Consider the following 16,504-nt stretch of genomic DNA (forward strand, 5'->3'; position numbering starts at 1 on the left):
AAAATTTGAAGTGCGATGATGTTAGTCATGACTGTTTCTTTAGGCATTTGGCAAAATACACTTATGTATAACAGCTATTTTTGACATTATCAAATGTTTACATATATACAATCTGTATACTGAGATTATAAACACATAAGGTAAAAAAAAAAACAAACAAAAACCAAAAACCAGGTATAATCCTTGTTTGTTTGACATTTGTGTCAAATTGCTGCCTTTCAAAGCTTGAAATCCTGTCACAAAAGTCCTATATTTCTTACTCCTGCATGCTAATTTCTACTACAGTATGTTGTTTATCCCTTACACGTGGAAAGTAAAGAACACAAGGTTCATGCATACGGCATACGAGTTTACATTGGCTGGGCTCTCCAGGAGGCACGTTCCCAGTTCCACTCTGGTGCGACTCAGCACTGTATTAAATCAGAGAAAAACCTCTCTTACGCGGGACTGGCAAACAGACCGCAGGTGGGATAAGTGTATCTGCCGTCATGCGGAACAGCCTTGTCACATCCGGGCTAATTATCCGCTGTTAATTGTGACCATTTGGTTGTTCATCAAATCCATAAAACACTAGTCAACAAAAAAAAAAAATTAAAAAAGGCTGCTTTTTCCCTTCCAGACAGGAGGCGGTTCTCCCTGTGATCAAGGGCATCTCTGTTGATCTTTTAAATTCTCCGAAGAGCAGATGAATGTGCAATGACTCAGTGACGCTGAGTTCCTATAAAATCCAAAGGAAACAGTTCTGATGTCAGCGCAGGAAAACAGTGCAGCTAAATGGACGTCTCCCATAGCTGGAGAAGAGAAAAAGGAAAACAAACACACACTGAATACCAAGATAAAACAGGCTGTTACCCAAACAGTGTGAGGGGCTTGTTCAGGGAACTGCATCTACATCACTTGGGTCACAAAGGCCACTCTCTTAGTCTGGTGGGTATCTGTTCAGACCACAAAGTCAGCAGCCTCAAGCATGTCAACATGACTTACAGTTGGCACAGTAAACATCCACAGTTGGCAGTGCGGAGAGTTTGAAATAAAAACGTCAGTGTAGCATCAACTTGGTATTAGCCAGCTTTTACCTTACAGTTATGCTAACTAATATTAGTCTAATTTCCAAATCTTTTCTGCCTATCTCTGCTGAAGACAGCACAAATTTCTACTGTGGGCTTGAGCTGGTGCCAAAGCAGCTCCAGGGCTGAGAAACATCAGTGCAGCCCATCCTCCAAGCTGCTCTGCTCCACGTGTCCCTGGGAGACCCTGCGCTGTCCCCCACACAACATTCTGGCCCAAGCAGGACATGGGGGTAGCAGCATGCAGGGCCTCCCAGCAGCACTTCACTCCTCTTTTTCTTGGAAAAAAAGGACAGAAGGCAGAGATGGGAGTCACATCTGCATCAGAGATATGAACTAAAGCTATCACTAGTAAAACTCCTAATGTAAAATTCAGAGGTTTTTTGCTTTTTCAAACACCTGCTATGTCTGAATTGACACAAAGGAAGCAATGGGCTAATGCTGCCTTTCGGCAGCACCTGGAAATCTCTCCTGCAGAGCAGCATCACCATCCACAGCATGTTCCAGCAGCTCCTGCTCATGCCGGGGGCGTCAGGGGGGCCTCAGGGCACTAGGCAGCAAAGTCCCTCCAGATCCGCAAGGGCTTGATACAAGCCCTCCACATCCTCCTTAACTGCAATGTAGTTACCTCTTCATGAGGCTGGAGAGCAGCTAAGCCCCAGCCCACATGAGAGCTGCTGGCTGCCTCAGCCCCAGGGAAGGGGTGAGGGAGGAGAGACAGAAGCATCGCCTGCTCCAGGGCTGCCCACCCTCCACAGCCCAAAGGCTGCCCCAGGCACACTCCCAGCTTGGCATAAAGTAAGTAGTGAAATTCAGGCTCCAGGGCAGGTTTAAGAGCAACCTGAACAGGTATCTGTAAACACAGCAACCAAGATTCCCCTAAGTGCTGCCAGAGGTGCAGCCTTCAGCAGCTTCTGGAGTTCAGGGTACAAAGGAAACGCCGCTGCTGCTCACACCGTTGGTAAAATACGCTGATCTGCCACGTTTTCCTTTTGAAAAACTACCAGTAAATCAAGTCACTGACAAAATGCAGAAGAGGAACACGTACCCTGGCACTTTGCCTGTTGGCTTTTTTCTCCTCGTCAGGAAGTGGTGGCATCGGGTAAGGGTATTTTCTGCTGGAAGCAATAGATCCAGTGGATGAAGATGGAGACTTTGCAGGAGAGAGTGTCCTGAGATGTTGAAAGACACAAAATAAATGTGATGTCTTCAGGTCCCAATACTGCAACAGCAACTGCCATTACTCTGAAGCTTGGTTCAGAACCAAGTATACAGCTTATTATTAGCTCAACGTTTCAGGGATAAAGTTGTTTGATCAGTAGTCTAATAATTTCATGATATGAATAAAAGTATTTATAGCTTTCAGGAGCACTGGAAGAAAAAAAAATCCTACTTCTTATTAGAATTGTATTGCATAACAGAAATTATTTCTTAAACTGTTTTATATGGTACTGTAATTAATCATTATCAAATTAACAAACCAAATGTGCAGTTGAATAAATACAGAACTATAAGATAGATGTGGCATTATGAAGCCTACATAGAAACAGTGATTGTATAAATACAAGCTGCCAGTGACTAAATGGCAATTATCAGTGTCTTTATGTGTATCTTGCACACCTCCTATATTGATACAAACACAACAAGTAAATCTACTATTTTATAACACATTAATTTACATAAATGCATGCACTTGGAGGCCAAACTGTTAGTTGTGAAGTAACAAAGGCATATACAAAGTGCTAATAACAAATTATTAGACATGCAAGCATCATACAGTGCATATTGTTCCAGCCAAAGAAAGAGTCTGATGAGAATATACAAAAATGGACTGATTAGTCAATGGCAATCAGCATTTCTGTACAAGGTGAGTAGAGTAAGCAGGAGCAAGTAAATGTTTGTATCACATGAAAGGCATTATTTTCACGTCAATAAGGCAGCAGCACATTATTGACTGAAATTTTATACCCAAGAAAAACTCTCTTATGCTTCTGGTTTTAGATTCTGTACTTTTCCCACTTGAGAGGTTTCCTATCATGCTCTAAACCTGGGCAGAATAAAAAGGGGGGGAAAAGCCTCAAAGTAGAAAAATTGAGCCACCCTGGATTTCTTGTTCTGTTTTGCAGACTGAGGGCATTTTTCAAAGGAGGCCTCCCATTTCTGAAGGCACATCAGCCAGACCCTCCCTGAGCACTGCTGCCTACTGTCTTCTGAGCATAAGGTGTCCCTGAAGACAGAAGGTTGCCCTGTTTCTACAGACAGGTCCTCCAAGCCCCTCAAGCACAGCAGGGGCTGCATGTTGTGCAGACCACGCTGATGAACCCCATCACTGATACCAAAGAGCCACAGGAACCACCCCCTGGTCCCACATCTCTGGCTCTGGGATTTGCACAATCACATCCTTTCATCTAGAGAGGATTAGAGACAAGGTGATCTTATGTGTCTGGTGTTGTTTTGTATCTCTAAGTGAAATTCATTTACCTTTAAATAATTATTCTTTTATTTTGGACTACTGCATCATTTTGTCATGTCTTCAGCTCTCTACAACAGCACAGTCTCTTGTCTCCCATACAATGACTGATGGTAGCCATGAGCAACAAGGTGTCAATAGAAATTACAAGGTGGCAGCTCTACAATCTGGTTCACGATGCTCTAATGCCTCATGTTGTAGCCTCTAAGTTCAACAGCCCTTAGAAGATTTAGGTTGGTACAACTGTCCAAACACTGAGGGATACACCTTCAGCACCTGCACTTGGATCACCCTTTACAAGGAACCAGACATACATGAACATTTTCAGGAAGAAAATTTTAAACAGCTACTACAGCATAAAACAAAGCGTTCACATGTCCAGCATCACAGATCTGGGCACCAAACTGCACATGCAACAGAACAGGGGTCTTTTTTGTTTTTTGTTTTTTTTTTTTTAAATCCAGGGAAAGGTTTTGATCAGTGTCCTGCTGTTGACAAAATGGCAGAATGTCATGTTCACTACCTGTATGAGTCCTCTCATCTGTGCCCACACCTGGGCTGGTAAAGAACACTAATAAACTACTAGTGGATCCAGAATTAAAACAAAACAAAACAAAAGAACAGCAGAAAGGGGTGAAGATAAAGAAAGCAGATTTTACATATTATTAGCAATCCACTTATTCACGATTCCTGGCCCACAGCTGCAGGAGGATTTAAAAACTTCATGTTTAAATTTATAATGATGCACCTGGAAATTAGAAGCAATGAATTGGGGCGTGTTAGATCTGACTTGGCAATCCCTACCAGAAAGCTATTTATACAAGTACCACAACCAGGAGGTGGCACACAGAATTAAGGCATCTCCCATCCCTTGCACCACAACCAGGCACAACATCACCTTCCACACACCACAGGCTCTTCCCATAGGTTATTTTAGGCATCACAAGAGAAGACCATGGTGAGCGGGAAAGCCACGGACAATGTATCTATCGCCCTGAGCAGGTGATCCTGGAAGCAATAACCCCCCAAGGATGGGGCATCCTGACCATTTTCCCTGCACAACAGGTCCTCTGAGCAGGATCCCTAGCTGAGCCTGTAGCCAGGTAGCTTTGCACCATAACTCAAACACAATGCTGCCTTTTCAAAAGATTTTGAAGCCCAGACCTTCAGCGTTGCCAGCTCACCTACGGCTTGCACGCCTGATGTGCACGTTGCTGCTCACCTGCACGTGTGAAGCTACAGCCAAACACATTGAGAATGCAGTTGCACACTTAAAAGAAATGACCTCGCCCTCCCCTCACAGGCCTTAGCCCCTTATTTCTGCTACACAAGTTATGTGCTGCTTTTTGTGATCTTTAGTGCCATCTGCTGAGACTGTAAAAACATATCACTACTAACCATATGCTCATAAATCTTAGGATGAGTCTTGTGTGAGAAGTTGTTTGAGGTGTTTTTGATCACTTTTCAGGTTCTACCCTGCAATTGTCTATGTGCTGTGTATCCCAGATTTACACATACTTTAAATGAGAAAGAGCCAGACAACGACCTTTCTCATTTACGGATGGAAGAAAGACAGCATTCAGGGACACTTGCGGGTAATGCTGGGGTCAAACGTCAAACGTAGGCAAAACTTCGCAGTTTGGTCTCGGGTGACATTCATTTAGCTTTCACTGGGGTTTCAGTTCTCCTGCTGTCACATCCATTAGCTTTCATGCCAAATCTTGTTTGCAGCTGAAACTTATACAAAAAACTAGGAAAGCAGACTGGGTTGCAGACTGCATTCTGCTCTGTACACGTCGTGACTGTTTCAGAGTTTTACCACCAATCCCAAATAAAGCCATGCACCTCAACACACTGCAAGAATTCTCATTTCTGACCATGAAGCAAAATATAGTGGCTGCTTCATATCTGTCTTTCTGTCCTGGAAGCTGAAACTAAGAGTGTAGGGAAACCATGCTGGGATTCAGGAGACAATGCTGTGGCAGCGGGAAGACATCCGCATGCGCTCTCCTGCAGCCAGGCCCCTGCCTGCTCTGTCTTCTTGACACCTAAACGGGGACAGTGTTGGCCCACAAAACACACTGTGAAATGTGTCACCTGGTTCACACAACTAAACGGCTTGCAATTTCAAGTGTAATTTCAGCTGAACTCAAGGCTGAATTGTTCATAAGCTGTGCTTGGTTCTGTTTTGTAGACTGAAATAATTTCATTAAACTAACACATGGCAAAAGCATTTTAAGCCCAAATAGAGATAGCATCAGCCTAACCTGACCTTTGCTGCTGTAGGTTCAGCTCTTTAAAGGATGTCATCAGCCTAAATTATCCTACATTAGGAAGTCGGAATCTTCTAAAAACACTGATGTGGCTAAACATTTTAACATTTTCAATGTGGTTTATTTTAAAAACCACAGATGTGTGCAAGTTTCCTGAGAGAGTGCAGCAGCAGAGGGGAGGCTCAGCTCATGGGGGGCTGCAGAAAAGGCAAAGGCTGTGGCTTAAGCCATCCTGGTTAATCACCACACAGCAATGCCCCAGAAGCAAGCACTCTCACACGTTTTCACTAACTCTTGAAATGAAAACTTGGTCCTACTGACGTAAACAGGTATTTTTTTCCATAGGCTGCCAACAAGGACAATATTTTGCTTTGGTTGTAATGAAGAAAACTTCTTTAGGCACAGTCTAAGGCTGCCTCAGTGAGAGCAGGGAGCTAACAGCTGGTCAGGGCTCTGGCCTCAGCTGGATGCTCACGGAGGAGAGCGATGGACCCCACAGAGCAGGGGAGTCAACTCTGGCTAATGATCAGCTGAGGAGGAGCTGAGGAGGAACTGAGGAAGAAAGCAGAACACCCAAGCAGAGAAAAAAACATGCCCTCCATGCTTCTTGCCAATGCCTTTCTGACATGGGATGGCCATTTTCCCTCTGGGAATGCATCCTGGGTCTCCATCTAAAAAAACTGTTTTCTTTTTAAACTATTTTTATTCTTAAGACAACCCCTATAGAATCTAAGTTACTATAAATATTTGCATTAAATCATACGTAGGCAGCTCAGTGCTTCAGAAGGTGCCTTCTAGTCTTTTTTGTCTATAATTATCTATAGAAATGCCACATTTTGGGATACTAACAGTGTATTTTCTGATACCATCACAGTTCCTGAGTCTTTCAAGATTCAGTGAGAATTTTGAGTAATCCTTAACCATATTTCATGAGGTCAGTCTGTGCAGTAGTCAATGTAATTGGCAGTAACAAAACTAAGTAGTAGTATTACACTGGTAAAACAGTGTGCCTTGCAGCAAAGCCAAAATCAGGGAAAGGTTTCCTGCCTGGATTTATTGCTGGGGTTATGCAGCTATGACCTGGCACATAAAATTAAAATCTAGCCTAGACTTTGAGCAGTAAAATTAGATTGTTTTTTCTTTACAGATCTTATTTTCTTACAGAATGGAATGCCACAGCTGGGAGCTTCACGGCACCACAGACACCAGCTACTAGTATTATTATTATTATTACCATCATTAATAAAAAGTAATTATATAGAAATACCCACTGGACTTGTAGATTAGGAAAAAAAAAATAATAACTAGGACATTAAGTGCCAGGGAGACAAATTTTTATTTATGCAAGGGTTTTTTAAGCTGATGGATCAAGTCTTTGTGGTGATTAATATCTCTATTTTCTGCAGTGTTCCTAAGAATTGTAGGAAGCATTTTCGTCTTTTTTCCTGATTCTACTTCAACTCTACCTGTAACAGCACCAGCCATCAACACATTATTCCTAAAACTACAGGGAGACAAGCAAAACAGCAGTGTTACTTTCAGGACATCTTTAAAAGAAAAGAAAAATCGAAGATGATTGGCAACAAAAAATACTATTCAGCTAATTATCTGGTGTAAATGTCTTACCCTAGGCTATGATTCCTAAAATGCAGCATCAGCTGGACAGTCTAACTTCAGCCTTTCTGGTTTACCAAACAAGATTTGTTTTGTTTAGTTTGTCAATCACTTCACAGGCTCAACACCCAACCATATGACATTCAGACACAATGTTCTTAGGTACAATGTTTTCCAGTCTGTGTCAGATTAACCAAAATTGCATCTGAGTTTTGGGGAAAAAGTTTTCAGTTCAATCTCTTATAAGCCTGTGGGAACTCATCCCATTAGCAGATTTGATCCTATGTCTTCTATAATGTGCCCGCAGAATACTTCCCTATGGTTATCTCAATTAATTAGGACATACAAGTTTCTAAATTTATTCTAGCCTCTCATTTGTAAAGCTACCGCTGCAGGCAGTCATTAGTATGCTTCTATGGTGTAAAATTTTTAATTTATGTTTCATCTCTGCTGATATACAGCCCTTAAAACTCACATGGGTCAGTTTAATCCTCATCTACATGCAAAAAATGCTTGGTTTATCTCAAATACAATTAGAAATGTGACTCATTCAGTGCAATAGCTGAAAGTCCCCAGGGGCAGGGTACACTCCCATCAATTTAACCTAGTCATTACATCAAGATATATCAATTTTAAAAGATGAAAACCAAATTAAAAGTATCCACACAGGAATTTAAACCTGTTTAACTAAACCATTTAAAGTAACATACTGTAAACTAGTGCTATCTTTGTATTCCATCAATGTCTTTTTGTTTATCACAACCACGGGACTTCTGACACAAACACCCTGAAAGACACCTACGGTGTTGGATTATGGTGAGTGACCGATGGTCTTGCCTGAACAACAAAGGTCCAGAGGGTATTTTTAGGAAAAGGTTTGCTAATAAAAACACATCTCATTTCTAGTCCAAGTTCACCTAATTTCACCTTCCAGTGACTTTTGGTCATTATCAGTCTCAGTTTGCTTGGCTCAAGGGCTTCCCATAAAGGTTCTGCTCCGTAGGCAGCTCTGGATTTTATGGTTAAGGACTTTGCTGCTCCATTAAACTGAACAGCTTGAGGCTCTGCAGTCCCTTCTAAGGTTTCTGAGGGCTTAAATCTCCTTAGTTCTTGAATGTGCTTGTGGAACCGTGGGCACCAGAACTGGAACCTGTATCCCAATGCTATAACCAGCAATGGCAAAATTTTCGGATTCACAAGTCACCCAGCCTGAATGTCCAAATACCAACACCGAGACCTGGCTGATACCGGCTGCCAAAATCACAGCGTCCTCCCACAAGCCCTGGATTCTCATGTCAGGGATTTTCACTCCTTGTTCAGGACCCAGATCAGGACTGACAGGTTTAAATTTACCTCATTTGTCCTATTTGCTCATTAGAAAGGCTTTCTACAACTTACTGTGTGATTTAAGAGCTTCTGAAAACAAACACCAATAGTTTAAAAAAGTGACAATTTTATGTTCTTTTCAGACTTCGAGACATCTTTAGTTCTAAAAATGACTGAATATCCACTATGCTATTTAATATCTGCCAGTGCTACTATTGGAATAGAAATCTTCCATTAGCATCTCATGACACAGCTCCATCTTGTTTTTTCAAATGCACACTGGACACATTTAGTGAATGTTTCTGCCATTTTGCACTACTGTTAAGTCTACTAGTGTAGCAAAATTATTGTTAGGATTCTATTTACTCATTCTTATCATCCTTCACTGTTTTGGCTAAAGATTTTGCTTTGTATTCCTTTTCTTTGTGTTTCTATAATTCTTGTTTCAGCTTCATTTTTGATGTCAACTTACAGCTTCATGGATTTCTTTCATGTTTTATATTATTGGTCATAAATCATCTTTCATTCTCTCCTATGCTGGCTGATTTTTTCAGCTGATGCAAACATCTGTCTCAGCTGTGGGACTGTGTCTTTTGGGAATCTACTCTTGATTCACACACAACAGGGAGGCCACCCACATGCATGCTGCTTCTCTTCAAATAATACATACTTTCCCCTTTCAAAAACAAGATATATTTTTGGTTGAACGCTACACTCACTTGTAACAGATACATTAGTAGTTTGATGAATAGAGCAGAGAGTATATTCTCATACATTCAGTTTTTCAATTAAAATGTATAAATTATTTCATTGTAGGCTGAGAGTAAAATACCACTACTTTTTATTCTTTTTTTCATTTAAATTTTAGTATGCACTATATAAGACAGTGGGTAGAATCAATGTGTTATGAAACTACTTGCTTCAGCAAATTACATTCTATTTAAGTTAATATTATTTTATTAGTGATAAATATGTCTCATGCCCATAAAACACTACTTGGCATAAAATGATGAGAAAGCTACTACAAGCTATAGATGATGGTGGGAATGCATGCACTACACACACCCTTTTCAATGGCTTCATTAAAACATTCAGAAAAAGAATTGTAAATTGCACATGAAGCCAAAAACAGACATCAAAATGCAGCAAAAGAAGAGGGGCCCTCTGCACCTACAGTAACTTGTATTGTTTTATACAAGGTAGGAGTCCCAAGATATTTGTATATGCTGGAACAGCTCTTAAAAATGATACAGAATTAATTTACAAAATACCTAAAGTATGGTCCTTCAGTGTTTTTATTCACATCTTCTACCCACTTAGCTACATTATATTCTCTTTTGAACCATGGGTTTAAATACCTGCAGAAAGCAATGGAAGGAACAGAGAAAGCAGAAGAACAAGAATAGAAATCTGAGAACACACAGCACAAGCTTAGCAAGGATGTCTTCATCCCCAAAATGCAAGTGAACATGGCAAATAAATCAGTATGGATGTTGGGTGAGGACTAGGCAATGTGTACAACTGCATGAGAAAATCTGACTTGCAACAAGACTCATATGTTTGATTAATCTGGAAACTCTTAGGGATACATTATTCATTTACTGTTTTAAGGGTAAAATTCACTCCTAAGCAGAAGGCCAGCATTAAGCTCATGGTTTCAACTTCTCTCGTAATCTTGGAATAAAGATGAAGGGACATTTTGACTTTAGTTCTGCAGTTTACCTGTTGAAGACACACATTTGCACCCATCTAGAATAAATTGTAAGATAATAGCTAAATAAGCACAGAAACTTGGGCTTGGCCCTTTCTACAGGAATGAATTTCAGCCTCAGGGCTTGAACTCTTTGCCACTACAGTGGCAATTTTTACACTTATGTGCAATAACCCTCTGATTTTTTCAATGATCATTTAATTTGGTAGGATCACAAGAAGTTTTAATGGAGGTAGGCTGCAGAGTTATTTTGCATTTTACAGAGCAATCTTGATACCAAAACCACACCTTTCAGGAAAAAGCCTGAGCTGCATACTTACATTAATTAGATGAAAACTATGCAATAAACATGGCATTTAATTATCTGTCAGTAATATTATCAGGGAAGAAAAAAACTTTTTTGTAACTGGTTTCTCTTAGCCCAAAATAACAAGATTAGCACATATTCCCCCTTCTGTCATTTTTTTTTTTTTTTAAGGGCAATGTAGAAACAGGAGTTTGGTCCAATTTAAAGTCTGTTCTTGTTGTACAATGGCAACAGTTTAACAATTACTTGTGATCACAACCTTTATATAACAGAGACTAGCACATTCTGAAATAGGAAACAAATCATAACCGAGGAAAAAGGAAAAGGAAATTCTTCTTTCAGTTATTTTCGATATTTCTGGGCCAGTTCTCATCACCCTTATAAATAAGTGACTCCGACAACCTCACACATGGGAACAGGCCTTGCAAGGGATTGCTCATGAGTAGAGATTGGGCCAGATCATGTTGTTGAACCCCCACCACATTTCAAACCCTGTTGATGACAAAAGCAGCAACACATTTTCAACTTCTTTTGCTCCTTTTTTGCTCTGGAACTTCTCCTCCCCACCCCGCGCAAGCACAGCCACAGCTCACAGGTGCTTCTAAGTAGCTTCTTCAGCTTGCTTATTTATCAGGAATTAGGAGTGCTTTATGCTTTCCAGCTTGGGTTCTTAAAGAAAGAAAATGTCAAAAGTGGTAGTGCAGCAAGAGATCAACTGCAAGTGAAGCAACAGGCTGACACCTGCACCACCAGGAACCAACAAACTTCTGCTTCAGATTTAATTGCAGTGCGAGTACACATTTTCTTGTACTCACTGTAGTATTTTTGACTTGCTTTTTTTCATTTGAAAGGGTTTTCTGGTAACCATGAAACACTCCCAATCTGGCTTCCTGTATTTGAAAACAAAGTGTTACATGGTATCAGGCATGCAGTTGTTGTACAACAGTGTTGCAGGGTTTCCTGGGTCTGGTTGTATTACAGACTGTTGTTCATCACCTCAATTCATCTGCTACAGAAAGGCTGAACTTGAGTTACTGCAGACCACTATGTGCTACCATTAGAAAGCTCTCAGGCTGATCTTCCTGGCCACATGTTCAATAGCAACGGCCAGAATCCGCATTTTCTTTGAGTGAGAAATTCCTCTTTAAAACACAGGTGTCCTTACACGTAAGCCTACAGCGAGACCAACAGCTCGATTTGGCTTGTAGCGCAGCATGCAACAAGGCAAAAGACCTGGGCTCAAGAGTACTCGGACTCCTCGGTGTGGCGAGGAGGAAGGTTAGCTAGCGCTGCATCAGCGGGAGCACCTCCAAGCAGTCACAGTGTTTTGCCACAGTGAAACTATTGTATACTGAGGGAAGGGACTTTTCACGGGATAAAATGGCAGCCCAGAATGCAGGGGCAGGTGAGACTGACCTGTTATCCCGACTCCCTGTTTGGGGGTGGTCAGAACCCCCTGGGCTTATGCCTTGGGCCGGGACTTCCTGGGCGAGAGAAAGCCCAGGCTCAGATGCATGGGTTACCCTGCTGCAAAAAGACAATATATAATAGAAAGTCTAAGCCAAAGTTGTTCGTATCAGTTATAACAACGAGGAAGACAAACACTTACAGGAAAAGCAGTGCAAATTAACAAAGGTCAGAATGGTTATTTGGCAAAACGCATGTTCCCCGGGACTTGTTTTAACACAAGCTCCCAATTAAACTATCGGCTTATTCAGCAAAGTCTCATTAACATTCCTGGATAACTACAATTGATTTTAATAGAAAACTTGTTTTATCGGGCCATTTCATCAAGTCTGTTTCTGAAAAAGCTGCAGAAACATTTGGCCTGTTGGCATTCCTTCTGTGTGAACTGAACCATCTGCCTTTAGTAAAGAACATAAATTTTGTCTTAAAACATCTAGAAACAATGAAAGAGATCTCAAAAGAGCTTTAGCAGTCTCCACAGAGCTATACCCTCAGCAGAAGCCTTGTTCACGTATCTGTTAGGTACAAAGGGTAGTACAAAGGCATGAGCAGTGTGTTTTTCAGGAACTGCCCAATGTGCTTACAACCCTCCTGTCAGTGCTGCTCCTGAGGGCTGCAGAGCTCAAACCATGCTCAGTGCTTCAGAAATTTTGCTTAAATGATTAACAGCACAAGTCTCTATCTGGTGCATTGCTGTTTACAAAAAGAACTTGTCCATAGTATGTGCAGATACTGCAGACTCAAACATAGGTCAAATAGTTTTGTAGACAACTGTATTAGTGCACACCTGCTTAAAACAAAAAAAAAATTGCACAAGGTATGGCACAAATGAACCCAATTTTCTAGTGGTTAACTACACTGTCTCTACTACTAACCAGAGACCAACAGTGTTACCCCTTTTTTTCCATCTCAATAAGGACCTTTCATTGGACTCCCCGGGGGCCACACAGGTTTCAGAACAGATTTTAAGATTCTGTATTTCTCAGAGAAGATAAGAAGGTACGTTTGTCTGGGAAAAGCCTCTGTGCATTCTGAGGCATGCTCAAATCACCTGGCATTGTTTTTTGCTTTCCTAAATGAGTAAATGCTGGCCACGGTTAGACCATTCTCAGTCCTTTTTCTCTGCTCACAAAGGCAGTTCTCTCTAATCAGAGCCACTGTATGTCCTCAGCAATTCTCTCCATTCCCCACCAAATTGGCACAGCAAGGGGGTCATTCAGTGGGAGCTGTCTCTCCAAGGGGTGACAGGCTTGCCAAGGAGACTCGGACAAGCCATGCGGTCCTGTGCAGTCCAGGATAGATCTCATCAGGAGAAAGAGCATTTTCCTGTTGGGCAGGTCTCTCCCAGGAACACGCAGGCTGTGCTTCATCCCCACCAGGTGCTGCACAGCCCTGGGGAAGTGCAAGCGTTCCCTCCAGCACCATGGCTGCTGCTGGCAAGAGAGACCGTCACATCAGCAAGAATGGAAGCAGAGAATTAGGTGGAAATTCAGGGACACCTTTAAAAGAGAAAAAAATATTTCCAGCTCACACTGTCTACCCACTTATTTAGTGCTCCAAAGTTCTCAGAGAAAATGTATAATAAATCAGCTGAGTGGCACAGAGGAAAAAATATGCCCTTTGTTGTATGTGTTTGGTTTTTTTTACTGAAAATAACACTCTTCCCATCCAGTTACATTCACTCTAAGCTAAAAACAGCTGATCTGGTTTAATTCTTTAGGGACCAATTCAGGCCCAGTGTACACCTCTGCTGAATGATAGAATAATGGTATCATTAATTTAATAATTTTTTTTAACAAATTCTATTCAAGAAATATAATTGGAAAATGAAAGAAAGCACAGGACAAGTTTCTAAAGAAGAATGTGCAATCTCATTTGTATTCTTGGAAGTCTGGTCAGATTAATTTTGCTTTTATCAAACTGTCTCATGCAAGGACAAAAGAAAATGAGTAAAATAACATTTCAGTGTTTATCAGCATAAATACCAAGAGCACAGGGGCACTTGATAGATTAATTCCTCCAAGGGATCTAGGGCTAAGATTTCTGATTCCATGTTGCCATTTTGACCATGTAATAATTGCAATGTGCATCAAGCTATTATTTCTGCAACTTGTAACAAAACGTCTTCTTTATGAACCTTTCTGAGCCTACTCACCTCAAGACAGTGCACTGCAGGTGGAAGAAAACGTTCAAAACAAACTCAAAATCCCCAAACTGAAGAAAGCAGGGCCCAGAGAGGAGTTAGCATTATTAGTTTCCAGCAGGGTTGGTATCAAGCCCATGTGCCCATAGAGGTGCAAAGTTAGTACTAATGATACGGGGAAAAGGCACTGTCATTGTCACCATGGTCAAAGAAGGGGCCATTCCCATGTGGCATAAGTGCTGTAAGAGCAGGCCGGTGCTTGACAGGCCAGAGATTATGTTTCCAGCCATTCGCCATTCACAAAAGGAGTCTGAACTAGCAGCCTTAAGTACGTAAGAAGGCTCTTCCCCTATGGGGAGCACTGCACATGAGCTCTTCAGTAACTGTAGCCAATACATCAATAAAAAAAGCAACTCTAAGCCATACTGGAAAGGTCTGGGGATGGGTTGCTTGTTAAGGACTCTCATTACCCATTTATTGCAGGGCTTACTCAAAAATGGTTGCTTCAGGCTTACAACAATAAACTTCAGGGTACTCTCAAACCTTTCCTAAAACCTCCATGCAGGTATGCAGAGATAACAAATCTCTAACTCTGCAATGGCCCAACCCAGGGCGAAGACAAGGGTAGGAAATGGGTTATCAGAAATTCAGTATTGAACCAGGATACACTCAGCAATGGCAGTTTACTGTAGACAAAAGCCTGCAGTGATGGTGCAGGCTGCCACCATCATTGGGAATTGCTATGGAAACGACTGTGAGGAAGCCTACATAAAAAAGAAAATTGATAGTTAATGTTTAAAGAATACATAAAAAAGGTTGAAATACATCAGCCAAACCATTTACCAGATTATCAGTCAGCAATCAGAATGAGCCACAGAGCAAAAACGCAGCTATCTACTTTTCAGTACTCTTAATCTCCATCTACAGAACACAATTATGATAACTGTTCTTTTTGGCTTTGCTTTTGTAAGTTCAGACTTACTCAGTTGAATTAGATCGTGGCCTAAATCTTTTGCCTCTGACTTTCTTTCTGTTTCCTCCTATATTACCTGAAAGAAATCAAAGGATAAAGATAGAAGGTAAAACAACTTGAAACTCACCTGTGTCCCATGCCAAACTGTATATTCATTTTGCATCCTCAGCAAAAAGAGTCATTACCTCATTAGCTCTAACCATTTAAAAGTCACAGGTCAGTCCCTCTTGATTTACGCCGGATCAGCTAAACTTGACATTTTGGTGATCTTGCTCTACTTTTTGCTGCAACCGTGCAGCGCAAAAACTCCTTCATTTCAGCTTTTATTTGAGAAAATCACTACATTTCAAGAAAAACAATAAACACTGCCTCATATTATAAAACCACAGAAGCTGGCAAGAGTGAACAGACTTATTTTTCACGTTAGCTCACACTGGAGGAAGGGGAGAAATTAAATGCCATTTCTATGTGACAAAGCATTGTGCAAAAAAAGGGTACTTGTGTAGGTGCTGCTAAATACCAATTCCAGGTTAATGACAATTAGCACTATTTTAAGTAGTCACTCTGCTGTCCTAAGATCGGCTAAACTTTCAGCAGCACAGCAATGGCCCAGAGGTTGGTTTTGACGGTGGCCAGCACAGAGGTTCGCACTTACCTTGCCAAGAATTACTCCTAGGCCTCCCATTTTCACAAATGTCTGAAATATGTTTTGTGTCTGGGATCCTTTCACTCCAGGAATGAGATAATCCATTTGACCTGGAATAGGAGGACTCAGATGTGGTTATTGTTAAGGGTATTGTCTCACGTCAGCATTAGCTCAGTGGTTCAGAGAGTCACATTCCTGAGGCCAGTGACATAACACCACCTAAGGTCTGTCTGCACTAGCAGAGCATCCAGGATTTGGGGTTAAACCCTGCAGTTACACCTCAGAGCTGTCCCTGCAGCGGTCTGGTGTGCCCACGTTCAAGAGCCAGGCTCCAGCACCGCTTTCTCACATGTCTGCTGTGGAAAACACAAACACCAGCGCACACCGGATTTTCTCTGGATTTGCAACTCTGCCCCAGTTCTTAGCTGCAAGATGCTCTTCCAACTGTGCTCATCTTGAGGTTTTTTTAATCTCACAGTCAAGCACACCCCGCCTGCAGGCTGCCCA

At 41.4% G+C, this 16,504-nt stretch overlaps 1 protein-coding gene across 1 annotated transcript in view; it reads right to left on the reverse strand.

Moving 5' to 3' along the window:
- Positions 1 to 770: 770 nt before the first annotated feature.
- Positions 771 to 16,504, reverse strand: part of ADAM22 (ADAM metallopeptidase domain 22) — a gene marked incomplete at both ends in the record, with an annotated part of 128,497 nt that continues 112,763 nt past the window's right edge. The window contains 6 exons of the mRNA XM_080338491.1: positions 771 to 791; positions 2,116 to 2,239; positions 10,022 to 10,108; positions 12,185 to 12,295; positions 15,361 to 15,427; positions 16,007 to 16,107. Coding sequence (XP_080194617.1) covers positions 771 to 791; positions 2,116 to 2,239; positions 10,022 to 10,108; positions 12,185 to 12,295; positions 15,361 to 15,427; positions 16,007 to 16,107 — 511 coding nt within the window. The remainder of the gene's footprint in view (positions 792 to 2,115; positions 2,240 to 10,021; positions 10,109 to 12,184; positions 12,296 to 15,360; positions 15,428 to 16,006; positions 16,108 to 16,504) is intronic.

Source organism: Nesoenas mayeri, assembly GCF_963082525.1.
Source record: "Nesoenas mayeri genome assembly, chromosome: 2".
NCBI lineage: Eukaryota > Metazoa > Chordata > Aves > Columbiformes > Columbidae > Nesoenas > Nesoenas mayeri.